The sequence below is a fragment of the Haliaeetus leucocephalus genome, unplaced genomic scaffold (genome assembly GCF_000737465.1).
Source record: "Haliaeetus leucocephalus isolate CR32 unplaced genomic scaffold, Haliaeetus_leucocephalus-4.0 Scaffold177, whole genome shotgun sequence".
NCBI classification, from domain to species: domain Eukaryota; kingdom Metazoa; phylum Chordata; class Aves; order Accipitriformes; family Accipitridae; genus Haliaeetus; species Haliaeetus leucocephalus.
The window spans coordinates 801927-829776 of NW_010972613.1; the positions used below are offsets into that span (position 1 = coordinate 801927).

At 44.1% G+C, this 27850-nt stretch overlaps 1 protein-coding gene across 1 annotated transcript; it reads left to right on the forward strand.

The window, feature by feature from the left end:
• Window positions 1-10: 10 nt before the first annotated feature.
• On the forward strand, window positions 11-25756 carry DEAF1 (DEAF1 transcription factor). The gene is made up of 14 exons (XM_010564320.1): window positions 11-124; window positions 1183-1280; window positions 1679-1808; window positions 2666-2812; window positions 3649-3788; window positions 4515-4580; window positions 5490-5616; window positions 7443-7571; window positions 8344-8472; window positions 12984-13234; window positions 20607-20672; window positions 22479-22568; window positions 24163-24701; window positions 25705-25756. The coding sequence occupies exons 1-13, from the start codon at window positions 43-45 to the stop codon at window positions 24265-24267; spliced, it is 1560 nt and encodes a 519-aa protein (XP_010562622.1). The 5' UTR covers window positions 11-42; the 3' UTR covers window positions 24268-24701; window positions 25705-25756.
• Window positions 25757-27850: the final 2094 nt, after the last annotated feature.

Below are 27850 nucleotides of genomic sequence, written 5' to 3' on the forward strand. Positions count from 1 at the left end.
TAGGAGGCGGCGGCGGCGGCGCAGGTGACTGCGGTGACGGTGATGGCGGCAGATGCCGAGCACATCGAGATGGGAACCGAACCCTTGCCGAGCGCCGACGAGGCCGCTGCCGCCGCCTTCGCAGGTCAGGGCGGGCGGAGTGCGCATGCGCAGCTCCCCTCAGCCCCCTCCCCCCCCGTCGCCTCAGCCCGGCGGCAGCGTTTTCCCGCCCCGGCCGCTCTGCCCGGGGCTGACGGGGAAGCTCCTGCCCCGCAGTGAGAGTCCCTGCCCCTCGGCCCCACAGACACCTCTGGAGGTCGGGTCTGCCGGGGATGGAGCCGGCAGCCCCGGCCGTTGGTCCCCCCCTCCCGCTCCCTGCAGCGCTGCCGCCTGTCCGGCCTACACATGGAGTCATTTACCTCAGGGGGTGAGGTGAAGAAATGGCGGGTCCGAGCTGAGGCTCGAGTCACCCCCGCGCTCTTAGGAAATTACACGCTCCTCGCGTCCACACTACGTAACGTAAAGTAAAATGAGCAAGAGATGCTTCTGTGCATCCAAAATTACTTTGACCCGCTGTCCCGTGAACAAAGTGCCCTGAAATGTGCAGAATTTTGAAGGCAAGCTCCTATAGGCAGAGAATTTCAGAGCCCTTCGTACCTAGATGGGTATCTCCATGTGACGTTCAGTGTTGTTTTTTCACTCTTGCCCCGTGTGTGGTACTGCAAAACCTCTGATTTTAGCTATGCAGTCAGATATGCTACGCATCATAGAAACATTTGGCTGTAAGTTTGGACGGTTTTTAACCAGACCAAGCTTATAGGTAATGGCTCCCTAGAAATTAATATATGGCAGAGAGAGAGCCAGTTGTCCTCTTTATCTTGATGTTTGCCAGCCACCCCTCTTTTAATAAAAAACATCACAGTTTGAGGGTTTTTTTAGTACAGATGCAATATTCATTTTTCCCTTAGTTCATCCCATGCTGATAACTACTGTTACGGTCACAAGGAGGTTAAAGCACATTCAGCCCAAAGCTTAATAAAAATCAGTATGGTTGTGTTTATAACAACTTAAAGTCGTCATGTAAAATAAAATTAATTTTGAATGGGAAGAAGGAAATGCAATTATATTTTTTGATGTTTAGCTGTCTTAACAGGCTCTCTGGATACAGCAGAATGTTAACTCCATGTCTGGTTTACATTTCAGAAGTCACCACAGTGACAGTAGCCAATGTTGGTGCCTCCGCAGACAATGTTTTCACTACATCAGTGGCAAATGCAGCTTCAATTTCAGGACATGTGCTGGTAAGTCTGTTCTTTCATTTGAGGGCCTTAGCAAAGTCCCAGGTACTTTCTTAGTGTAAATGAAGAGTTCAGTTTGTGTTCGAGCTGTAGTAAGGTCAAAGGTATGTTTTCATTGCAGTATACAGGCTTTAAGCCACAAAATCATTAGCTGGGGGACATACAGTTTTTTCTTTATCACTTCAAGAGGTTTTTTACCTTTCCACCCCCATATACCCATTCTGTAATGGAACAGATGACCTAGAACATATAAGCTTTGAATTTGGTTGGCTGAAACCTCAAAAACCTTATAACTGCCATACCGATTGGTGTTTTAGGGTGCCTTTGAGAAGATTTGGGGGAACACTAAAATATGGTAGTATTTTAACTCAATCAATTCAAACTCTTTATTTCTTCTATAGTCTGGGAGAACGGCCCTCCAAATTGGGGACAGCTTGAATACTGAAAAAGCCACTCTCATTGTGGTTCACACAGACGGCAGCATTGTAGAAACCACAGGGTTGAAGGGGCCATCAGCACCTCTCACACCAGGTATAAGGCAATCTGTTTTTGAAGTGTCATTCTCCCGGAGGGGTTGCTTTTTCTCCATTTTAATTGTGTTGCTAGGATTAAAAAACATTATGTGAATAATATTATGCAGTTACCTTATAAAGATCATTTGTCCCCTCTTCACATGGTACTTCTTGTATTTCTTGGCAGTAGAAGAATACTTGCTTTTTCGGGTTTTTTTTGTCAGAAATATATTTCATTTTCTAATTCTTTGCCCTAACCCTTGCAAATAAGCTTCTTGAAAAATCTTGCCCTGCAGCTGGGCTGTCACATGCCTTTCTACACCCATCCCACCCCCAAAGGCAGATGGATCATTTTAATATCGATAATAAAAATATGAGTCTTCTAATTCTGCATGTGGGTTCTTTTTAAAGGGTCCTTGAATATAGTTTTATCTCCATTCAGGGCGCTTGCCGATATTTAAGCGTCACAATAGCTGGTGTCTTTATTGCTAAGGTTTTGTTCACGGCTGCTTGGCAGTTTCCTTTCTGCCCACAAGATGGCATGGCAAATCTTCAGCAGTCCAAAACACGTTACAGGATCGGCCTCAGGGAAGGGGAAGATCCAGCCAGCTGCTTACACCACTGCAGGTTACAACCTCAGCGCTTAATGCGCAGTTAGATCGTGTTGCCTAAGATGCAGTTTGCTTTATTTTCAGTCATTTTCAGAACGTTCAAGCTGAATTTTTTGTGGTGCACCGTGTAACTCACATTGCTGTGGAGAGGTGTCAGCTGCTTCAGTTAACCACTTGACGCTGTTGCCCTAGCCGAGCTGAGCGTGTGAAGGTATAGTCAGTGTGCTTTTTAGTTGCTGTCACCTTTCTTCTCTTTTTTTCAAAGGACCGCAATCTCCTCCTACCCCTTTAACATCCGTCCAAGAAAAAACTGGAACCAAGTATAACTGGGACCCGTCTGTGTATGAGAACGAGCTCCCGGTGAGATGCCGGAATATCAGTGGCATTCTCTATAAAAACAGACTCGGCTCAGGTAACAACAGCCTTCTTGGGTGAGGAAGTGTGACGGCTCCTTCTTCACTTGGTGCACTCTTCTTTTAATCAGGCTACTTTTGAGGGCCGATTGTAAGGAAAAAAAAGACAGTTTCCTAGCCAGCCTAGTCTCTTTCGATATTATTGTTCTTTTCTGTTTTGCTCTTTCTTCAGAGGCTTTCAAACTTTTTTTTTCTTAAATCTGTGAAGATACAGGCTGCTGTGCAGTGAGTCTCCCTGGTAGTAGGTGGACCTCTCTAACGTTCTTTTTGTCTCAGAAGTAGACCGGTGTTTCTATGAAGCTCTACAGAATCCCTGCTGGAACAGAAAATAGAGCGCTTGTCTCCTGATGGGACTCCTTAGCTGCCTTAGCCCCTCCTCTTCTCTTTTATCTCTGTGGGAAAACTGAAGAAGCAGCAGCAGAAATTGTCTGTCAGCAAGCCTGACTGCATAGCACAGTGCTTGCTTCATGGATAGACTGTTTTCTTCATGACCAGAAAGATTAGAAATTTAAGTGCAAATTAAGGAAGGGCTTAAATTCATGTTTATCCAAGAAAGACTTATCCTTCTTGTGGATGAGTAATTTTTTCTAGCCTTTTGATGCATTGGTGAGGCCCAAAGTCGGAGCTCTCCAAACGTGCACCGTCATTGTCACAGCCAAAATAATAAATGGGCATGGTTATCCTAGGGTGATGAGAAGTAGCAGATGGGCATATCTGGTGATTGCTATAGATTAACTGCTATTTTGTCCAGCAGTTTCAGTATTTACTTCTTTGGGAAAGTGGCAAGATGATTCTTAACCTTTGCTAACAATGTCTTTCTTCTGTTTTATTTCAGGAGGCCGTGGTAGGTGCATTAAGCAAGGGGACAACTGGTACAGCCCCACTGAATTTGAAGCTATGGCGGGACGAGCCAGCAGCAAAGACTGGAAGAGGAGCATCCGCTATGCTGGGAGGCCACTGCAGTGCCTTATTCACGTAAGGTTAAGTTTGCTTCCTCCTTTCTGCTGGAAGGGACAGGTGGAGTCTGGACAGAGTCTGCCCAGCGCTGCAGTCCAAGCCGTGCGTGCTGCCTCTGCAGAGTGATGTGTGATGGTGCCGTGGGGCAACTCGGAAGCAACATTTTGATTTGGTTGAGAATCAGTGATGTGAGAGGAATTTTTCTAGATGTGTTTTCAAATAGCACGATACAAATCTTGCTTATACTTGAAAAGGAATTTATATGCAGGATGAAGTCCAGCCTTGAGCTCTATCGCAGAAATTGAGACGTGAGCTCTCACCCATGATACTGTAATCCAATATCCCGATCTGCTTAATTCTGTTTGCCTGACAAACATATTCTTCACTTGCACCATTTACTGAGGATTGCTTTGGGTCCTTTACTTCCTGCAGTGTCCAGGAGTCTCATGGAGAATTTGGCATTGCCATTATGGTTGATTTCTGCTTGGGCAGAAAGTTTACAAAGTCTCAAATTCACATATTCTTGCCTTTTGTTTTGAAAATTGTTTGTTCTTCCTTCACTGTCTTCCCATCTGCTCACCCCGTCACCATGATGTAGAGGAGCTGGCCTCTCTGTTATTGCATAGAATCCCTAGGAGGGAATGGGTACGTCTCTTGGGAGCTGTCTGAATCTTTTAGCAGAATACAGTCGTGCTCTTGGTGGTTTTGGTGACTAATGCTGAACTAGTAATCTTCTAATTTCAGGATGGGATTTTAAATCCTCATGCTGCCTCTTGTACTTGTGCTGCCTGCTGTGATGACATGACTCTGGTGAGTTGTAGGTTTTATATCTGTTAGTTTACAAACAGTCAGTCAAGCTGCCACAGCCATTTGCGAGCAGGTCTTAAGTGTCCTAGAAATGTTCACGAGTACTGTAGTTGCAGCGTACTTTGTCCATGCTTCATAAAGAAAGGAGATAAGGAACGGCTAGCACTATTGCACAGCAGCCTCAGTAAAACTGTGAGATAGTTAATGCTTTTTTTCTTCTTTTTTTTCTTATCTAAAGAATGTATTTATGTAAAATGCCTTTTGGAGATGTCAAAGCTATTTGTGATTTTTTTACTCAAATTTCACAATTTTTTGAGCTGGAAAAATGTTTTTGTAAGGAAGTAACGTAATACTCTGTGTTGGATCTATATTTTCATATTAAACTGCTTGGGTTTTTTGGTTGGTTGGTTGGTTTGGGGTTTGGTTTGTTGTTTGTTTGTTTCAACAATGAGGTTAAAGTCCTGAAAGCCAGAAGTCTTTAGCTTGACTTGAAGTCATGTTTTGCATTTCTTTTCTGCTATGAACTGGATGATTTGCTTGTTTCCTAGACCTGAAAGTAACCATTTCCTGTCTTCTCCTCACTCTTGTTCTATTTTCTTCCACCACTTTGGCCGGCAGTCAATTATTTGACCAGTTCTGCTCCTTAAATAATAGTGGGAAGATGCTGAATCTGTACCTCTTCAGCTGGAGGGAGCTGAGCGTAACTTTTTTTTCACAGAGCTCTTTTGGTCTGGAGGAGTAGAAGCTTTTTGGTCAATTGTTGCAAACACACATCTTGTGTGGGAATACATGCTGTTTGACCTTAGCTGCATCTGGAAAGATGAGAAGTAAACCCAAAGTCCCCAAAGAGATGCCTCAGCTAATGCCTTTTCCTTTTTTCTTTCTCATTTTTTTGGTATGTGTTTTGCCTAGAGTGGTCCTGTACGACTCTTTGTACCATATAAAAGGCGGAAAAAAGAAAATGAAATGCCTGCAACTCCAGTGAAGAAGGATTGCCCCAAAAACATCACTCTGCTTCCTGCGACAGCTGCTACTACATGTAGGTTCTTTGGTAAAAATTGCTTACCTGTTTTGATGAAGAATTGCCACACTAGATGTTTTATGTCTATCAGTGGCCCCTTGGAACTAGCCAACTGAGGAAAATGTCTTATTTTTTTGCCACTTCCTTTTCACTGGATAGTTTTATTGGCTAAGCGTCTTTAGCTGTTTTCACTTCCTATTTTGTAGAAACTAGCACAGTGTTGCCACATTGCAACTGCAAGCTGAGTAGGAAAAAGTGCAACTCAAGACCTCCAGGAGACTCGGTTTTAAGCATCTTAACATCCTTTTGCAGTGAGCAGTAGGGTTCATATTTTGTTCTGAGAGAGGTCTGGATTATATTTCCCTCCTCTACCTGCTCTCTCAGCCTGGCATCGCAGGGGAAGTTGTGGAGTCCTGGCCTTGATCTGTAGTGGGTTTCAAGTAGGTTTTTCACAAATGACAATTGAGAAATTGCCTGCTGTTAAAATTAGGTTGAGGAGAAGGCTGGGCCTTCTCTGCTCTGCTGGAAATCTCCATGCCATCCCCTGAGCTTGATTTTTGTCCTTGAGAAGCTGGTGGGCGCTATGGAGTAACATTTGTGCTATTTCTTGAAATACATAGAAAAGTAGGCTCTAAGCAGCTGGAATGAAATCCAGAGCCTGAAAGTTTTTAATGAAAGAGGCAGAAGGTGATGCTTTCATCTGCAAATTCCTCTCTAACATTCAGGACATGCTTTGTTACTTACTGTTTTTGATCGTCAAACCATCTGTGTGAGGACAGAAATTAATTAGCAAGCTCATCCAGCTCACACGTTCCCATCACATTCATGTGTCCTCCTGCTCTCATCACACTAGCATCATCTGGATGGTAACATTACAAAGTGAATTGAGGAGGAAGCAACAGAAATCCAAAAAAAGAACAGCCAAAAGTAAGATTAGATTACCAGCAGCAGGAAGAGAAATACAAGGATTCTATAGAGTTCTGCGGGTTTTTTATCCCTCAAAGAGGTTTAATCTTCATTGGTTAGTTAATGTGAGGTACTGTGAGGTGGTATGTTTGCTCATGCTGGCATCGGGAGAGAGGAGGACCTCTTGTTTTGGTAGTAGCCACATATTTCACCAGACACGAATCTGTACCCTCAGTGTCTTAAAATTGAATTGTTGTTTGCGAAAAGAACCTTCTGGCTGAGCAGTGTGCCACAGTATCAGCCCATTACCAGTTAATGGCGCCAAATTAATGAATCCTATTTAAAAAAGGGTTTTAAATATTTTGGAGCCACTCAAGTATATTAATCCAAAAGGATTTTGTGACTTGTTCCTTGCATTGGCCAATCAATCTATCACTCTGTGTAGATAGACAGCTAAAATTGTCCAGCTAACCAAACTGTCATAGAATTAGTTGCAATCCACAGATTTTTTATGTTGATTTAAATAGTAAGAACCACCCTTGCTAAAGTCGTAATAAATTAGGATCAGCCAGAAACTGATGGGTTTTGTGGCCCCACTGAACCTTTATGGCAGGTGTTAAGTTATTGCTCATATAATAACTGAAAAGGTAGTGATTTGGGAGGCAGTATGTTGTAAGTGAACATTCTGGCCTCGTACACCCAGAGAATAAACAGAGGCCTGCAGGAGGGCAGCAGTGCCTTTGGAAGCCAAATGGGACTTTTATTCCCATTTCCAATTGTGTTGGTCATAGGCATGATCCAAACTTGGATTATCAAAGGCCATTTAATGATCTGTGAGTTCTCTGACATCAGATGATTCAGAACAGGGGTATCAACAGCTAAACAACCAAGGCCTCCGCGCTGAGTGTTAATTATGAAAGTACTTCTAATATTTCCAGTCACCGTGACTCCTTCTGGACAGATCACTACCTCCGGTGCTCTGACATTTGACCGTACATCAACAGTGGAAGCCACAGCAATTATCTCGGAAGGTCCGTCCCAGGGTGATGTTTTCACTGGAGCCACTGGTAAGAGTTCAGGTGTATGTCTGCTAGACATCTGTGAGAAGGAGGAAAAAAGGTTTGGACACCCGTTGCTATAGAAAGAAGCATTTTGAATGCTGCATGAAGGATTTCTTTCTCAAGAGCTTACAGAGAGGCTATGTGTAACCTGCTGTCCTTCCTTTGAAATGATTTCAGCAGCTTGAAATCTTACCAGGTGCACAAAAGAAGTTAGAAGTTTTGTCCAGATGTTGCAGCTGCTAATGTACAACCTCTGCTGATTCCTAGGGTTTTATGGTCATCTCTGCCATTTTTTTCACTCCTCCTTTGTCCTAGAATACTACCAAAAAAAAGAAAACTAGCCAAGTGTTGAAACTAAGTGAAAAGTGCTGAATAAATGCTGAAAAATGCCAGAATAAATCAAAATATAAATGCATGACATATTTTTCAGTTTTTTCCGTTTAATTCATACATGGGGTTGTGAGCTCTGCTGAGGGAACTGTCCTGCTCTGAGAACCGTAGTCTGGAGTCCTATGATTGTTGTAAATATATAGGTATGCAGGAGGGAAGCCAGCAGTAACCTTTGCCTTTAAAAGTTAAAGCAGAGAGAGACGAAATCAGTACAAGGTTGCCTTGCTTGCTAACTGTGTAAGATCATGCTACTGTTTCTCATTTGCAACCCCTGGAGTTATAGACTGTAGGACCTTGTATAAAAAGTAAAAAAAATATGGGTGAAAGAAGCATAAGAAATGCCTGACAGCTGTGTTATACAGTGATTCATAATGCTGTTCTTCTGCAGTTCAAGATACCAATGTCCAGCAGCCTTGCCGGGTGAATCACCCAGAACCTCACTATCCAAGTTACCAGGACAACTGTCAGATTTCACCTTTTCCTGAAGCTGCACTGCCAACATCTCATCCCAAAATTGGTATGTTTTATGTCCGTCATGTGAGGCACAGCTAGCAGTGCTTGAATTTACTCTCTTATCTTTTTTCTCAGCAAAGGTAAAGATTTAGGCAGAAAAATAAACTTTGCACTGTTTTGCTTACGAGTTTTGTGGTCATTAAGATTTGGGCAAGGAGATTTTCCACTCTGCAGAAAGTTTTTCACTCTGTTATTGAGAATTTTTATTTCTACCAGAGGAGGCTGTTGTGATCCTGCTTCCTAAATCATCTTGCAGTCCCCTGCCTTTCCTAATGCTTTTGTTTCAAGGCTTTTGTCACCGCTTGGGCACTGTGGCTAAACATTTATTTAGTTTTTGATCTGAGGAGACCATCCCCTTTAAAATTATGTCACAGAACGTTTTCTAAAAATTCCCACATCTCTTTGTGAATCCACTGATACATGCTGCAGGCAGTTTTGGGCAGGTTTGGTGTGCTGCTCTCACATCCAGTGTCAGTTTTCCATCCCTTAACACCGACATTTGTGCTGGAACGATAGGTGCTCGTTAAGAAGTGGCAGTGAGAGCCTGCCCTGCGGTGGTCAAATAGACTGGAGTAAAAAAAAAAAAAAAAGATGGTATGAAAAATGACAAATACAAATCAGCCCTTTAGTGTTTGATAGGACAGGTTAAACTGATTATCAAATATCTCTTCAAATGTAATTCTATTACATAAACTTAATGACCTTTCATTTGTAGAGCTGACTGATAAATTAAGTGAACTACGATGCTATTTGAGTGTTGCTGGTACTGATAGAAACGGGAAGTGTGGAAGAAACTGGAATTGCAGACTTGGAGTGTTGCTCTTGCTTTATGTGTTTTTATCGAGCCTGGACAAGAGATACAGCAGGGAGTACTCTGCCACTGGCTGGCAGATGGATTAGGCGATTTATAGGCCTTTTACTTCTCCAGTTTCTATGATTCTGTGAAGTTACTCTGATACTTACTGATCTCACTGACGCAGAGGAGCTATAAGACAGGCAAGTTGTGATCCCTGTTACTGTTCTCTCAGACATCAAGAAAAGAGCATGTAAACATGTTGTATTCCTTTGTGCAGTTTGAAGTCTTTCTTTTTTAAAGCCTGTGTTCTCCCCTCTGTATGACCTTTTATTTACTTATTCAGAGCAGCACAGTGCATTCCTGCTCTGTCCAGAATGAAATCTTGTTGTTGGTTTTAAGCCTTAGTCAGATCGTGATGTTACTAATTAAACATTGATTTTTTTTTCACCAGTGAATACTTTCTCTTGACTGATATACCTATGCTAAAATGAGGAATTGGAAGTAATTCCCATTAGATAAGTTATCAAATGCCATGCTGGGATAAATATTGTGCTGGAAATGTAGCAGTGAGAAAGGCTTTTCTGCAAACAGCTACTGATAAGAGACTGGTTTATCTCTTACCCATATCTAAGTGCAAATAGTTCTACACCAGTCATGTGCAATTGATTGAAATGACTATTTTAATTAAGGGCTGTTGAGTGTAAAATGTCCATTTACCTGTATGGTGAACTTGCAATGCTGTCAGAAAAGGTTGCACATCTAACACACAGGGATCTGCAGTACTGTGGGTTTTGAGACTTGATCTCTCTCTCCAAATCTGTGCTGGATTCTTTTAGCTTTTGCTGCTTGCATGAAAAACTACCAGATATGACTTGAAAAGGGTTAAGGTGTTAATACACTTAAGTTAGTTGCTGTCTTGGAAGATACTCAGTATTCAGTGCAGTCTTGCAAAAGTCTTGTTTATCTGCTGGTGCTTTACTAAGGAGAGGTTCTCTGTGGGTGGAACTACTGGAATCGCAGCCTGATACAGGAAAGTGTGTTGGCCTGGTGCTGTTCAGGGCAGTATTTACAGCTGATTTTTTTCAGAACAGTATTTACAGTTGAATTTGAAGTACCATTTGAAGTGCAGTGAAGAAGAATTTTTTCCTGAATGGGGTGTCTACTGTTCTATGTCTTTAACTAGGCTTTGCAGTTTGCTATTCTGTGTCCCCATCCTTCAGTGAGAGAGGGTTGAGGCTTGTTTCTGCCTTGCATTTTGGAGCCACCTTAGACAGACCAGCATGCCAGTATCTGTAATGACATCCAAAACGGATTGTGGTGGGAGACTGATAATAAAGTCAACTAGAATAAAGTGCCTTTGAGACCTGTATGTTTTGGTTTGTTTTGTTCAAGAACTTCCCGCTTAGTACATTTCTTAACTCTGGTTTCAAGGAAAAGAATCTGACTCCAATAACGGCCCATTTTAATGAAAACAATGGTCAGTACCCAGCAGTGGCAGCTGTTTGCAGGGCACTCTCTCGTAATGCTGCAGATGCTCAAGGACAGTGTTAGTGCATTATTTTCGGTAGCATCAGCAGTGGGGGAGCTGGAGGACAAGCTGCCTGGCAGAGGCGCAAGAGGTGTTAAGGGTAATGCTTCTAAAAGGAAAGCACACACCGGCTGGATGCGAACGGGATTTAAATGGCTCAGTGCTTCTGAAGTTACATTCCCCAGCGCTTCTCTGAGGGCGGTAGCATCCATCACTTGGGATGGTCCTGCGTTTTTTAAATGAACGTGTCACTCACTATTTAAAAATCAAGGAAGCTAATTGGCTTTTGGTGCCTGGAATACTAACAGCTCTTCCTCTGATAATGCAGAACTATGCAGGAAGGAAGCGGTTTCTCAGCCTGCAGTACTTACTGCTTTTTTTGTGTGATGAATCATTCTGAAACTCCTACCTAAAGATGTGAGGAAAAATCCTGAAATAGACTATTAATAGATCTTCGGATGATAAGACTGCACAGTCCCAAAGTTGGTGGTGCCCTCTTTTTTTCTAGTAAACAATTTAGTGAGGAATTTAGAGGTCAGCTGTTGGTAGATATGAATGACTTGGACTTAATTCTATGGCAGATGGCGAGTATTTATTGCTAGAGTTAGAGTTAAATTTTGGAAAAGTAAGGCCGCTAAAGCCAGATAACATTTGTTCCTGGAAATGTTGCCTGTGGTGAGCTTATACTGTGTATTGTTAAGTTCCTGGATCGAGATTTAATTTCCTCACATTGTGGTCTCACAGTGTATATGCAAGCCTAGTGTTGTGAAAAGTAGATGTTTTAGTGACACAATAACTGTTCATTTTTTGAAAAGTTTGCAAAGGTAAGGCTCAGACAGACGTTGGTTTTCTAGGACTTCAATTTTCTAACACAGGTTTTGGGAAAGGGAGGACTGCAGAGCCCCGATAATTGAGGGGGCTGGAGGTAAGTTCAAGAAGAGTGTGATTAGATTACCAGAATAGGAGTTTAGCTGTGTTCTGGTGGCTTCCTACAAACTGCAGTTACTGTTAAGGTTATGGTTAGGATATGAAAAAGTAAAGGCTGCAAAACCTCAGTAATTGGAGGGTTTTTTCTTCTTTTAATGGCCCTTGGAGTATGTTTAGAAGTTTTACTGGGCTTCCGTGTTGTATTTTGTTTCATACCTGTTGCACTCTAGTTTATGGAAGAGTGAAGAGTTGTAGTTAGGATTCTGGATGAAAGGGCCGTAGACAAGAAATTTCTTTCTTGAAAATGGTCCAACACGGTCAATGTAAAGCAAATGTCAGCAGATGTAGTGTCTGAAACTAAAGCTTCCATCTGGACTGTATACATTCACTCTCACCTTTGGGATTAGGCAAGGCGAGGTTTCAGAACTTGCAATGAGCATTGCTGTTCAGACTACCCAGGATATTTGAAACAGATACATATAGCTGTGAATACCTTTTGTTAAAATTTTTGGTGTTTCAGTGTGGTATGTGTGTGTTTTATGGCCACAGTTTGTTTTATGGGTAGGATCCAGGATGAAGGGGTCTGAAGAAATTACAGTTACTGAGGGGGTTTTTAAAGGGCTACCCAGCCGGAAAGTGCCTGTTTGTAATACATGTAATTTTGAGGTGATGATAAATGTCTTGGTTTTATTCCAGTCTTGGGCCAGGTTTATGGTTAAGATCAGAATTCAGGAAGTGCAGGGGAGTGTGGTGTGGATCGGTGCCTGGTTTTTGTAGTTTTGCAGCCTCAGAATTGACACCTGTATAAGTGACATCAGGGTATTTCAGAAAAGTATTGGGTCATTGAATGACTTCTTATAACCTTACTTAGGCATAGTTAAGGGAAAACATTAAGTGGAACATTGTAATGATAGTGGAGTCCCTGGGAATGCTGCTTTCACTGCTTAATTGTGCTTATCTGCAAAAGTGCTAGGAGGTGTTAATTCCTTCCCGGAGTAAACAATAGGGTCAGGAGTACATGTTCTTCTGTCCTCTGGGTTTGAGAGTGCCCCAAGGGCTTGTTCTGCACAGGCCGATTCTGTGCACTTCGGGTCACAGAAGGTAGGTCTGTTTAGCAAAAACTCAGCTGGATTGGAAATGTTTGCAGACACTGTTTTAAAAAAAAGCAACCAAACAACACAACAAAAAAAAAAACCAAACCCCCACTTTATGGAAATGAAATGCCCTAATTCTATAAATTTTCTTTTTCTTTCTTTATATTCAGTGTTAACCTCGCTCCCTGCCCTGGCGGTGCCCCCCACAACCCCTACCAAAGCCATATCCCCTTCGGTGGTGAATGGGCTGGAAGTGACGGAACAACGGAGCTGGCTGTACTTGGAAGAGATGGTCAATTCATTGCTCAACACCGCCCAGCAGCTGAAGACTCTCATTGAACAAGCCAAACAGGCCAGCTCCTCCTTCCGTGAGGCTGCTGTCACACAAGCAAAAATTCAAGCTGATGTGGAGAGGAAAGAGGTAATTATGCCAGAGGAGGTGAGAAGACTCCGCCAAAGGCATCTTTTTGGCTGAGTGATGAACAGAGTAGTATCTCACTGGTTGTCACTGGCTGTAACAGTGGTAGCCCTTAGAAATTGTTTCCTCAATGTCTTGAGAGCAGTATTACCAAGAGAAATCTTTCCAAGTTACTCATATCATGGGGAAAGGAATAGAGTGCTCTGGGATTCCAAGAGCTGTGGGTAGCAGGCTAGTAATACAAACTGTTTGGTGTTATGAGTCCTGAGCTGTCCCATCAGCCATCCTTAAATTTCTGAGACGTGGGCACTGAATCCTGGTATAGGAAAGATGGTGAGCGTTCGGCCGTGCGGTGGCTGCTTTCTTTATGTCAAGTGAGCGGGGTCATCAAAGAGGCTTTTGATGGCCCGAAGAGGCAGAGGGATAAAAAGAACAGCAAGCCATAGAGTTTATGGGGAAGATAAGCAGTAAAATTTAGAAGTGTCTTGCTGGGCATTGTGCAAGCAAAGCTGATCTCGCATGAGTCCTGTGGTAAGGCTGCAAGGCCGGCTGGCTTTACAGGAGTATTGGCTTGTACCCAGTGGCCCTTTTCTCCTCTGTAAGGGATTATCTACAAGGACTGCCCTGTTCTCCCTGCTTTTCTTCTCTTTAATTGATGCATGGTAGGGACCCTGGATTCTTCTTAACACCAGCTCATGCATGCACCCTGAATCTGGCTCCATGCACTGCTGAATGCGTTCCCCTTCTCCCCCAGATCCACAGCTGCTGGTGTGGACTTGAGGGAGAGAGGTGGGGGGCAATGTTCTGTGAAACTGGTGTCATTGTCATTAGCTGATGAACTCCCTTCCTGTATACCACACTATCTGCTGTTGCCATCGGCGTTATTGCTAACGTCAGCTTTCCACTGAATTCATAGGCACGAGTGTGCAGCAAGAGACCTTGAAGAAATGTGTGTGGGAAGACTTTGCTGAGAACTGAGAACCCCTATGACAGTCCTTGCAGCGTCTTTGATATTCTTTGCCACGTTGTCTCTGCTAAACTCTTCTGTACGCTGCATCCTTGATGTGCAGGTGTGTGATACGTTGAGAGTCTAATTCTTCCCTGCCTTCCGCCTGGGCAGAATGGGTATTCATGCTGCTGTCCAGGTTTGGGCCGTCTGCTGCTAAAAAGCTGTGTAGAGCATGGGATACCGAAAACTTGGAAGCTTTGACACAGTTTAGAGATGAACATCTGACTTTGTTTAACTTCTCTTTCTGCTCTTTTTCCAATTTATGTGCTGTCTTCCCTTCTGTTTATCCTTACAGTGGTTTATGGAATGGTTGTTCAGAGTCCATTCCCCTCACCCTCTGATCCACATCCAGCTCACTTCAGTGTAATTCTAGTTTCTTCTTGCCCCGGGAATGGGGGTTAAATTCACTCCTGTGTATTTATTAAAGTGCTGACTTTACAAGGCAAGGATGAGCACGTGTTTGTTTCCAGAGGATGTCCCTTTCCCACTAACTACCAAATCCCCAGTTACACAACTCGTGTGTCTTACCATTCTTACTGTGTAATGGGTACCTCAACAGTTTTTGTATTTTGATAAAAACACTTGCTTATGGTGCTATTTTTTAAATATCCAAATAACAGTTCTCAAGCCAGCTGCTGTGTGCTAGCTTCTGGAACCATCTGGATGATACTGCAGATAGCTATTTCTGAATTCCTTCTAGTGAATTCCATTTTTGGAAAAAACTCTGGGTTTCTGGGTACAGGGCTGGCATTGGGAGCAATTACAATAAATGTCAAATAATTGGCTGTCTGCTTTTGTGTTGGTCAAAGGTGCTTTTCTGATTTCATGAATGTTTTCCTGATTTGTAATGCAAGTCTCTTTTCCACTCTGAGTATGCATGTGGTCAAACTGCTTTTTTTGACAGTTAAGGTATGTGAGAGGGAGAAAGAGGTGTCTTCCTACCTTGGTGGTTGTTGATTTTTGCTGGATGAATTTAATACAAAGGAAATAGGTGCTTCATCACTACTTTGTGTTTGTTACACTGACAGAACTTCCAAGGGCTAACAAACTGGGGGAACCTTCTCACCACCTCCTCCATTTGCACGAGTGGAGACAGTGAATGCAGCAGTGTGGATGCTTCTCTGTAGGAGAGCCACCAATTTGCAGAATTTCTGTGCAGCAGTATGTTCCTAGGTATTTAGAAGTGAAAGGTTGTGTCATTGTATCAGAGCTGCAGAGCAAAGGCTGTACAACAGATTAAATTATAATAGAGCTGTAGACTCAGCAATTCCTGGAAGAGTGACTTAATACATAGCAGGATTAAAGAAATCTCTTGGGAGCAGGCTGGTTCCCAACTGGATACACAAACTTCATTGCCATGACTGTAACTAATACATATCTTTAGTTTTCACAGCGGTGCAGAGCTATTCCCACAGTTCAGTGTCCCAGCTCTTGAGGATGTTGAGTTCAAGCACTTTTGATCTTGTAACTGTTTGTATCCCTGACCATATCCCTCTGTCACCCCTGTGAAAGAGGGAGATGGCCTCTGCCTTCCGACAGAAGAGCAAGACAGGGCACTTGGGACAGCACTGTCTTTACCTGCCCTTCAGAGGAAGGCTGAAGTGGCGCCAAGTTTAAGCAGAGTAGAGAAGCGGCAAGAACAGCAAACACGTAAGAAAACTAACTTGTATGCTAGTTTTGTTTCAGTCTTCGTAGACAGCAGTAAATTAAGCATGAAGAATTTTTAAGCACAGCTTACATGCTTTGTTGTATACTGCAAATCATTTACTATATTGTGTTTCACTTATTATAATTATTTAATGAGCTTTGGAATTCATTAAATATCACAGAAGAGCCAGTCTGCTCCCATATAGCGGCAGTTTGGTTGACTTGGCTTTAAATACCAGAAGTTGTACTCTATACTGAGCAGTGGTAAGTGCTTGTGGAACTTGCAGAGCTCTGAACTGTGAAAGGCAGGCTTTTGCTCTGAGTTTTTTTTCAGCAGGGGAGGCGTTTGTGCTGCCTGTACGCTTACGTTCTTATCTGTGAAGTCAAAGAGCGGACATCACTGTTCATTTTGGTCACGCTTGCTAATGGTATTATCCAGGACTATTCAAAGGAGTCTTAGGAGTACTTTAGTCCTCTCGTTTATATTGTTTTGAAGGTGGAAATGCCAACATCAGAGAGGAACTGTGGCAGGAGGGGCATCTGCTAATGTAGCAAGGGAGAACCATAAAAAATTATAAGTGCAGCATAAATTAGAAGCATCTACAGTCATTTTTCTTCCTTAAGATGGCATGTCTAATCTGAATTTTGCAGGAGGATTGGATCCCTAATTGCAGTTCCAAACACATGGCAATACCTAGATAGAGAGTCCTCAAAAGCAACTGGGGGGCTGAATTGGGAAGTGCTGAGCATTTAGACATCAGGCTGTACAGTAGCGGAATATCAATGCCTGTCTTCATAGGCCATTAGAGAAAATATGGAAAAATACACTTGTCTTCCATTCTGTCACCCCTCTGACATAGGGGATTTTTTCACTCTGCCTCCCTACTAGTACGGTTACAGCCAGGTAATGCCCTGTGTCAGGGTCTGGTGACATCCTTAGCTGTTCTGAAGAAACTATAGGTCAGATTCAAAGTGCTGGAGCTAAAGGCTTCACCAACAGAGCTTTCTTGCACATAATTTTGTAATTTGGAAGTCCTCACATGCACTCTGTTGCTATCTTTGTCCTTTTTAATTTCTGTACATTTGTTTAAGGATCGTGGTTTGCTAGGCAAATTTCAAGACTGAGGATCTCTTCTAAATTTTGTTTCCGTCTTTGCCACAAGTTATTTAGATGCCCCTGGGTAAGTCCTTGGCCTTTCTGGGCCTCAGAGCCTGCTCTTTAAAACAAGGAAAACACTTCCTTCACAGAGGGCTTGCATACCAGTTTGCAAAGGGGTGGGATCGCTGGGTAAAAAGCTGTGTAAAAAAAGTATTAATCTTGTAAGTCGTGGAAATAAGGGCAATTTGTAAACCCAAAATCTACAATTCCAGCATTTATGAAAATGTCTCCTTTGCAATAATTTCTTTTGAAACAAAATTGTTCTAGAGTCTAAGAAAGTAGTTAAAAATACTTTTCCTGTTGCATATGCTGTCTGCAGTATATACATGTGCCTGTTGATGATGAGAACTCCTCAGTTAATAAGCAGAGCTGTCACAGAGTTAGTTCCAGACACGAAGCTGACTGTTTAAGAAACGATGATGGCCATAAGCCTTGTGCTTTCCGTGTGTAAACAATAGGCACATATGCACCTAGTGCTCAGCCTGCGCACGGCTTTATATTGGCAAATGCCAAATGTAAGTTACATTTATGTTACTTAGAAGTCTTCGGGAATGACATTCTGAAAGAAAAGCAAACCATAAACCCTCCAGCTCAGTGTTTATATTAACTTCTAGAATACGTCATGCTTATTGCAAAAAATTAAAATATCGAAATATTTGTAAGCTTTTTCTGAATGGCAGCATTTTGCATGGGGATTCATTATATACAACTGCTCTGTCAGAACTCCATGCAGCTGTTAAGAAAAAAGTTCTCCACCATCGTTATTAATTAGCTTGTGACTGTATCTGATCCTTTGGTTACTATCGGAACATTGGGTTTACTGCATTTTTTGATTTAGGGAAAAACATTTAGGAAGAGAGTGAGTGGGGCAACAAAGGCTCAGTGTCTCTTGCAAGAGATATTTGACAATTTGCAGGACTGGCCCAAAAGGAATGGATTAAAGAAAGTGCTTTACACAGAGGTCTGTGTGCTTTGGCAATGTAATTTTTTTGAGTGTGCATTAAGCCATCGTTTATATCAGCTAAACTTTAGGAGGGGGACAATACATGAACTCACCAAATTCTGTGCCAGAAGACATTGCTGGAAGATAATAAAGATATTCAGGAAATGTGTTAAACAGTTTTTCTGTATAAATTTAAAAGAATCAAGTGTTGAAATCTGACGTGTTTTAATTGAAATAGCCCTCTGTGTAATGCAGTGATGCCTTCAGAGCCCAGCCCGTTTGAAAACAAGGTGGAAGATTAAATCAGCTAACAGCTGGACCATCTGAATTCTTTTTTAGAAAGATTAAAACAATTCACGGCTGGAGAGTATGAAATTAACCTAAAAAGGGTCGGCATTTAAGAAATGTAGCTCTACTAAGCAAATAATGGCTTGTGTACTCCAAAGTAGCAGTGAAAACAGTTGAGAATTAGAGGTTACCAGTCTTCTGCAGCTGTTTTGTGAGAGATCTGGATGTGTCTGGCTTGGTCCTCTCTCTTATCACACTTTTTCCTTCTCCATAGTTTCTGTATGGCTTGAATTCTTCACACCATGGTCTGTGCAGAGCCAGAGGACTCGCTATGGGGATAGATAAAAAGGAGGCAGGAGGGGGTTTAAATGCGTGGTTTCCATCAGCAGGTTTCGGGGTCTGAGAGCAGAGGTGGAGGAGCTGCTGTGGCTCAGACAAGGACGGTGGTGGCTGGACTTCCTCTTGATGTCTTTCTCATTGGCAATCTCCCTGGGGAACAGGAGTAGCCACACTTGCAGAGGATGAAGTGGAGTCTGGTGGTGGGAAGGGTTTTAATTCTGGAGCTGCAGCACTTTCTCAGAACTGGAATTCAGTGTGTTCAGCCCTGGCACTGTCTCTGTACAGGCTGTTGCAGAGGGAACGGTGCTAGCAGGGATTTTGTGTGCAGAGGTTTTCAAACTGGCTTGAAATGCCATCTCACCGCATGTTTTGGCATCTGTATTTCCGCTTTCGTCACTAAAAAGAAGTTCAGAAACATTATGCAGTCTTCCTGGGCCAGTACTCTTAACATGGGTCATTTGTCTTTCACTTAACAGTGGAAGCCTCGTTTTAACCTTTCCTGAAGAATCTGCAGTTTTCCTGCCAGCCCAGTTCCCTGCCTGTGTGTGGGGTGGCACAGGGCAGAGGCTGCGGCACGAGGCGTGGAGTCCCAGCTTCTCCAGGGCCAGTGCTCACTGATGTTAGTGATTCTCTCAAGAATCAAGGTCATTTTCTTCCTGAGACACAGCAGGACTGATTCTTAGGCCAGAGGCCACATCTCAAGCTTACCAGTATATTCCCTGTCTTCACAAGAATGCTTATGGCTTGGACACAATTTTGGTTTTCAAAGCAGTAATTTTGAAATTTCCATACACGTGATGCACACTTTGCCTGTGCAGTACTGGAAGCACTGGGGATGCTGTGCATGTGTCCTGTCTTGCTAATTAGCCTGGTCTTGCCTATTTGTCAAACAATGGCAGAACCCAATCACATCCCTTGCAGTCTACAGCAAGAGGTTTCCCTGCCGCCTCCTCCATCTTCCTAGAGTTTTTAATTTGAATTTGTGTCATGGTAATATAAAGGTTTTGAAGGTTGTGATTTCACAGGAGAATAAATACTGTGATGTCAGGTCATAGAGACACTTATAAATTAAGCCTTTAATCTCCTTATATGTTGGGTCGTGCTCCTGGATAAACCTGCTTTGCCTGAAGGTGGGGCTTCGGCTTTTTTCTTACTTTTTAACTGTTCCTAATAAATTTAAATCAGGGTTAGCACATAATCAAATTGGGATTGGTTTTGAATTCCTTTGGTTTAGGACTCCAGTCTCAGCAGCATTGGCTGCTGAGCGTGGCAAGGCAATAGGTGGAGCAGCACCTAGTTGGACTTGAACTGGTTTGAAGTAAATCTGCAACACACCCCAAGTGTGCTTTAAAAGTCACCTCCAGAGGACTGATTAATTAAAAAACTGTTTGAAAGCCCTTTTATGCTTCTATTAAAAGCAGGAATAATGGTTATGTTTGATGCTGTTTCTAAAGTCTTGCATGTGTTAATTTTGTCTGGGTTTTTTTCCTCATCCATTCTGTTGGGCTAAGCCCATCCCTACAGACTCTTTTGTCTGTTAGTGGATTAGGATCACTGGACTCGACCCAAAATTTGGCCCAAGAAGATGACACTTGGCCCTATTACCTTGGCATTTTCCTCATGTTTCCTGTGCTAACTTTTTAGGCTCTCATGTGTTTGGGGTGCAGTTCCCTCGTGGCAATTAAGCCACCTGTTTTAAGAAGGAGTGCTTGGCTGGATGGAGTGGGGAAAGTGAGGTTTGAGTAAATGCTGTGCTTAACTGGCAGTTTGTCACCTCAGGCTGTTTTCTCACAGACTTCTTCATCTGTCTCCACATAAGGGCATAGTATCCCTCTCTTGTAAGGGCAGAGTGAGGTTCCTCTTCAACTGCAGTTTTGGGCTTGCCAGAAGCAAGCTCAGTGACAGGACCCTCCATACAGAGCACCCTTTTCAACCCCTCACGTCATACTCTGGCTGTGAAATGACAAGTCTGGTGTATTTTTCCTTGCAGCAATATCAGAACCAGTTATTTCAACAAACAGAAGATGTGGATGGGAAAACAGAAATCATCATCAAGGTAAGCTGGGGATGTCTCATATTTTATGAGGAGTCCTTTGTTCTTTGTCTTGTTCCATTTAAAGATGCAAAGTTTTTTGTCATTGCTACAGAAGTCATGTATTCTGTATCTGGCCTTGCCTTCTAGCAGAGATCTGAGCTGATCTAGCAGGACTAATGCTCTGTTTGAGCAGTGTCCCCTTTCCCAAGCCTTCCAGGTTTTCACAATCCTTTATCATCATCTGGCCAGGTTAATCAGTCATCTCACTCACCTCTGAGTAATGGTACTGCAGCTGTAATGGATGGCTGTCGTTGAGGTGTGATAGGAAGGAAACTCTCCTCCTTTTTGTCCTGTGAGCTGGTTTTCAAAACTGCATGGTTCCCTCTGGCTTTCGGAATAGGAGCATGAGCTGAGTTAGTTCAGGAGCCATGATATAAGCCCTTACAGGTGTATGTGTTATTCAGTAGTCTCTCTATGATCTCCAGGTACAAGTGCACACTCTGTGTATTTTCAACATTTTCCAATACCGTACAGGTTATGAACAGCCTCAATCCAGTATCCCTTTGGGACAGGGTTTGCAAGTCCCAAAGAGCAGCTTTAAGCCCCTTTTTGTGGCCTGAATCCCCGGCTGCACATCAGGAATACAAATATAGGTCAGTCACACCAATTGTTAATTGTAGGTACATGGGTAAGATGTGAGCAGATGGTGTGATGTACTCGGTGTTAAGCAGGGTGCTGATTGTTAGGTTGGTTGTGCTCAAAAGAGAGAAGGAGCTGTTGGAACTAAAAACACCTGCAATACTTTCACAGCCGAGAAATGCTTCGTGTCACAGCCTCACACTGCTGCTCTGACGTGCTAATGATTTGTCAGTAATTTAATGAGTTGGAAACAGAATGCTCTGTGAAGTGCTTATTTTTGTGGTAGTTCAATGATATTTCCACCTAAATATACAGGTTACGTTAATTGATGTCACTGATACAAGATTAAAGCGACAGACACAAAAACATCTTTTAAAATCAGGTGTGATTTTTCATCTGTGTATCCTATCTCGCCTTACTTCTAGGTTTAAGTCCTTGCTCCTGTTACAGCCTTCTTAATTTTACTCCTCTGTCTTCTGTTTCCCTGTTGGGACACCACTTATGTAGTCGTGCTGTTGACTGGCAAAGGAACCAGCCTGCTCAGCCCATAGGAGCAGATCCCTTTTTCCTCTCAAAGAACAGGGGAAGATTAAACTGAAGGGTCCCATCCTTATGCCTACTCCTGTTGTCCTTCCTCAGACCCTCTCTCAGAGATACGCAGGATTATAAACCAAACAAAACCACCAACCAAATCTGCCTTTAAAACTTTCAATTTGAGAGAAACTCAGAGCTTGGGTGTCGGTGGCCTGTGCATAGCCTGTACATGGCTGTTTGGAACACACCTGCCCTTGGTTAAGACTGACTCCTGCTGAAGCCTGCAGTAACCTGGCTGTGGCTGATGAGATACGTGGAGGGAGGCATCTCTCTGGTATTGTGGACAGATTTCCATGACCACTCGGTCTCACCCACGGTTTTGAAGGGCTTCCTGCCCACCAGAAGGGAAGACAGGTGCATTTCATTTTCCAAAGTGATCCCTGCTAACATGGTGAGGAGAGTGGGTCTCTGAAAGCATGTCCAGAAGCCACGGGGCCTGTTTGTTTTGTGTTTGTGTGTTGAGGATATATTGGGAAGTGGGGGCTCTGCCACTGCTCCCGCATCATGTTGTATTAATTACAGCACCTGTATTACACTTCAGTGATCTCCCTGTTGTTATCTCTGACGTGGTCGCTTTGCCATCCATTTTCACAGCAGTCCTGTGTCAACTGTGGTCGTGAGGCAACAAACGAGTGCACAGGATGCCACAAAGTCAACTACTGCTCCACTTTCTGCCAGCGCAAGGTATAAGCTTGTTTGTGAGTTGCAGATTCAGTTGTCTGGAGAGGATTGTGTGACCCTGGGGAGAGCCAGACGGCTCTGCCGGCTACCTGATGGGTGTAAGCACAGCGAGAGGAACGGGCGGCAGAACTTGCTGTGTCATACAGGCAGGCAGAGCACAAGCCTTGCATGGGTCGGCAGCCCCAGCACCCCCAGCCCACCCTGCCCATTGGATCTCTGAGCAAGACTGCAGTGATGGGCAGGTCTGCAGGTCAGGTTCTGGATCAAATGGGTAGGGAAGGTCCCAAGATTTGCACGCACCTTCTCAAAGGTGATCTAAAAATCAGAGTAACGCCAGAAGTGAGGGTGTGGACACCTCGTTGTGTGAGCTGTGGGGACCAGCTAGCTGGGAGCACTTTCACAACCCTTCCCTGCTGCTTCCTGGTAAGCCGAACGCTCCTCAGTACCTGTGCTCCTGCTGTGTCACTGAGGACACTGTTCTCTTACTCTTTACATTATTTGTGATGCTACAGATGATACAGTGGGACAAACTGTAAGATTTTGAACATGGGAGGTGGAAACAGGTATGAGGAAGTACGGTGGAGGAAGCTGCTGTGCTTCATGTTTTGCACAGGTTCCTTACAAAGACCCTTGGCACCCCGCTTTAGAGGAAAGGATAATGTAGTTTAGCCAGGGTTACAGTTCTGCGGGCTGTCCAAGTTCAGTCTGAATCAGCTGAGGCTGGGTGTATTGAGTAGCTGAAGAATTTTGACTGTTTCCTTTTGCCTGTAACAAAGTGTAACGGTGGCCAAGTTCCCTGTCTGCATAGCAGAAAGATTAAAAATCCAAAGAAGGAAGAAATGCTCCTTGCAGAAAACTTACATAGTCTACCTGCCCCCTCTCCGGGCGTCTCATGGACAGTAATGCCACCCTGTTGTCCTCATTACAAAGTGCATTGGGAAATGGCACCAAGTGGTCACCTTTTGTCCTCCTCCTAGACAGCTTGTCACTTCCCAGGGGACATCTGCCATGCCTGTAGCTGGTGCTCCACACTGTAATAGGGTGGGAGAGTTTGAAGTGCTTGTCAGGAACAGATTTCCTGAGATTCCTCCTGTATTTGTGAGCTGTGATGTGCGACCTCTGGGTCAAGGAAGCTAGAGGAGTATTTTGTTAGTTCAGACTGGAAGTTAAAGTCAGTCAGTCTTGGGAGGAACTGTATTCCTCTCCTCTGCCATTGCTGAACTAAGACCCCTTGTATGGCGCTGTTCTTCAGGAGTGCTAGCTTGTAATGAGCTTTCAGGAGAGGGTTTAAGTCAAGGTTTTGACTCTGCTTTAGTAACATTTCCATGACCTAACTGACATTGATGTCCTGTTTTGGTTTTTGGGTTGAGAAGCCAGCATTCTGCTTAGCTTGATTCCACCTCTAATACTGACCCAGTGTGTGGTTCCTTTCCTGTCTGTCATTAGTCTTGTTTGGCCGAGCAGTAGAGTCCTGCTGTGCTGGAGAAAGCGCTTCTCAAATAGGGCTTCTGTTGGGGCCCAGTGTCCTTTTGCAGGCTGCGCACTTTCCAAGGGCTCTTTTCTCTTCATGGCCTTTCCCTCTGCTCTTCCCTCGCAGGACTGGAAGGACCACCAGCATATCTGCGGCCAGTCAGCCACAGTGACGGTGCAAGCTGACGAGGTGCACGTCGCGGACAGCGTAATGGAGAAGGTCACCGTCTGAGCACACCTACCTCTTGAACCGTTCATGAACATGGTGGTGCGGCCGGCTGGATCGGCAACCCGACGTGAACGGTCTGTCCTTTACAAACCACACTCTTCTCACTAGCAAACTCATTTTTGAAAGACTTTTTGATACTGTGACAGCATTTGCCTACTCCCGGTCCTCTTCCAAAACTTTGAATAATACAGAGACTGTGAAAAACCAAACCCCACCTAACTGCAGCCTAGCAGCTGGGAGCCACCTTTGGCCTAAGGAAGCTTTGACTTTGCCAGACTGGAACCTCCACCGTGTGGATTGCAGCAATCTCATCATCTCTCTTGAGATGGATCTAATGCCATGAGATTTGCCAGTGTTTCCTTCTCCCCATGCCTCCCTACCTCTTGTTTGAAAACAGGAACGAACCTTCATTTGGTTTATTTAATTGCCTTGAAAAGGTTAGTACAAGTTCTTAGTTTGCCATTGGAAGGACTTTTTTTTTTTCCTGTGTTCCCTCTGTGCTGGGCAAATTTGGAACACATTGGAGCTTCTGCACTTGAATATAAGTGAAAAATAACATGTTGTTAAATAAAATGCGGTGAAAGCATGAGCATGCCTGGCTGTACTATTTAATTCCCATGGCAGCACTTTAACGTACTGATAAATGCAGCAAGTGGCTGCGGCTGGGCTGTCGCGAGTTGGTGCAGCTACAACGCAGCTGCGGTTACACACGCGTGTCTTTACGCTCTGTCTCCGCCGGAGGCCGGCTGGGACGCGTGTTTGTTCAGCAGGGGAAGCGCGGTCTCATCACGTGGTGTGCCTCGGCTGTAGCTCGTAGTGCCCATCTGGCCAAAATCAGATCTGATCAAACCCAAAGTGAGAGCATTTTAATAGAGTGCTGTCCTGTCATTGCCTTTTAGTACCTACTAATTAAAGCAGTGGTGAGCATTAGGAAGTTAGCTGCTTCATTCACTGCAACAAAATCATTTAATTATTAATGTACTTCTTTAATAATTTAGGTTAATCAGGCGCCTTTATTTGTGTTTGAAGATTAATGCCCCAGGCTGGAGGAGTCTCAGTAGACACGCGCACCTCTGGTTGGTTTGGGGTTTTTTTTAGCTGCAGGCATAACAACTGTGAGGGGTCACTTTGTCCTGTCTGGTTATTTGCTCTGATCTTGTATTGGTGGGCGAGGAGGATTATTGTTTAGCTTACACTCTAAGGGGAGTCACCTTTGAATCACAGTGACCCAAACCAGCATCATAAATGCTGGCAAAAGGAGAAAATTCTATCCAGAGTTATAGGAAAGTAGTAAGAGAAAAATGCAATGGAAAATACTTCAAAGTCTTACACTAGTGGTTTCTGACAAGTCCATTCCTTCCTTTGTGAATCTTAAAGGTCTTGTTACGCTACACTCCTTGTGTTACAAGGGGGTGGAAGCTGGTTTATCATCTCTTACAGCGTTTGCCACACTGCTGAGATCGCTCTTCCGAAGCACCCGTCGGTGGGGTTTGCCTGTAGCACCAGCTCCCGAGTGGCAGCAGGCGGGACCGTTCTGTGGAGGGCGGATGACAGGTCTGCAGCACAGGTCTCTGGCAGTTGATGAATGTCGCTTTTTGGCTGTTTACTGGAAAAGTTAACTCCTCCTGATGCGCAGCTTAGTGGGCAAGGCAGGCCATGCTGCTGACAGGAGGGACTGCCACCCAACGAGGGTGCAGAATTGGTGTCGGCAGGGGGAAGGCAGCAGCGTGCCGGCCTCCCCCAAAGGAAACTGTTCTCTGATGGAAAGCCAAGCATGAACCGAAGCTGGATGAGCACAGCAATTACACGCGTAAAACTCCCAGGAGGGCAAGAACAGGCAACTCCTTAGATTCCCATAGCAATGTTCACTCCTTCTGCTTCCCAGAGTAGTACTTCAGTATTTGTAATAGTTTCTTCTCACGCTGTTAAATTATGATTGCCTCTTTTCTGAAGCTTAAAGACAATTAGTTAATTGAAAAGACAGTCTTAATGGAGCCCATGGTAATGCAGCTAATTTACAGGGCTTTTTGCCTCCATCTTATTGCCCATTAAGGTTCAGAGTAAATGGAACAGCGCAAATGTTGAACACCTCGTGCTGCTGTTGGGCTATGCCGCCCATTTGTTTTCAGTGACCTGCCTCAGCACAAAGCTCGTGGCACGGCAGTGCCGCAGCCGAGGTCTGTGACCGGACCAGATCCATGAGCTGGTCATTCAGCTGCCAGTGGCTGCCGCTGAGCCAGCGCAGGGAAAGGCAGGCAGCAAGCAGTTCTGCTGCTGCTGCTTCAGTCCGAACCTCCCTTAGTGTGGGTGACTTGGAGCAGAGGTGCTGTTCTCGGAGGCTGCCAAGTCGCAGGGTAGTGAATCTGTGGATGGAGTCGCTCCTCAAATAAATGAGGGTGAGAGGGCAGCCTCTCGCATTAGAATGTGGCAAAGGTTGGCTCTGAAGCGGCACCTTTGGCGTGCTGAAGTTGCCCTTTCAATGTCAGACACGGCTTTCCGTTGGAAAATAATTTCTGTTGCTTCACCCCTTTGGCTCACCCGGTGTTCTCCACGGAGAACCGCCCCTGTACAGTACTGCTGGTTTGAGAAGCAGAGCACTGCGTGGATTCAAGGACAAGTACAGCTACATCATGAGGTGAGCGGACATACCAGGTCCTCAGGCTTGCCGGGGCCCCTGCTTGTGTGGGTGACTGGGCAGCAACTTACACGTACGCAGAGGAAGTCCTCCACTCGCCTTACTACATACTTTGTGGCCGAGTACCTTGGTTACTGTCTGAATTTTGGCTTTACTGCACTTTTTTAAGGGAAAAAAAAAATTTGGAAGAGAGTGGGGCAACCTCCCTAAAAGAAAAAATGGTAGGTATGAGCCATCTGTAATTAAAGCTCTCAGGGAGCTTCCCATCAGAGCCCTGGTATCTGGGGCTGCTGTGCCCCAACACAGCGGCAAACTACAGAACTCAGAAATCTACAGTATAATCACTGGGAATTTACTATGTTTACTTGTTGATGATAAATTGAGAAGCAATTGTTATTCTTAAAGAAAAGCTTCACACCTCCCTGCAGAACTTTTTTTCCTTTTGTTTCTAAGCAAACAAATTAGCCCTTGGAAAGCAACAAACCTATACAAAAATCATTACTTAGACTGCTGTTCTGTGCAATAATAATTTTCTTCCCTCCTGAGCCTCAGACAACAGCATTAGCTGCTCCCTCTGGCCACCCCTGGTGTCACTGCGCTCAAGTTTACCTCTAGGTATAAAGGATTTTTTTTCCTGCAGGCTGGACATGGTTCCTGGCAGGTCTCGTATGGCTCGATAAGGAATTCTGGAGAACTAGCAATAACATCATTGTGCCTTTGGATGGGTAAATATAAAATTACTACTCGGCAGCCGTATGCACTCTTACAAGGACCTTACGACTCTCATCCTCGCCAGCTTTGTGAGTTCTGTGTCCCAGCGGCCTCAGCGCGACCCGTCACCGTTCCCAAGGAGGGAAAAATACAACAATTAGCAAGGCAAGAACACTGTTTTGTGAGCTGGTAACAAGTGAGGCAGCTGTGAGCTGTCAGTTGTGCTTGGGTCTCCTCATC

Excerpts from the sequence above, each read along its gene's own strand:
- DEAF1 (XM_010564320.1), top strand. The coding sequence starts at position 43 with ATGGCGGCAGATGCCGAGCACATCGAGATGGGAACCGAACCCTTGCCG. Across the intron at positions 5,617-7,442 it reads TGCGACAGCTGCTACTACAT|TCACCGTGACTCCTTCTGGA; the intron begins GTAGGTTCTTTG and ends TAATATTTCCAG. Across the intron at positions 13,235-20,606 it reads CTGATGTGGAGAGGAAAGAG|CAATATCAGAACCAGTTATT; the intron begins GTAATTATGCCA and ends TTTTCCTTGCAG.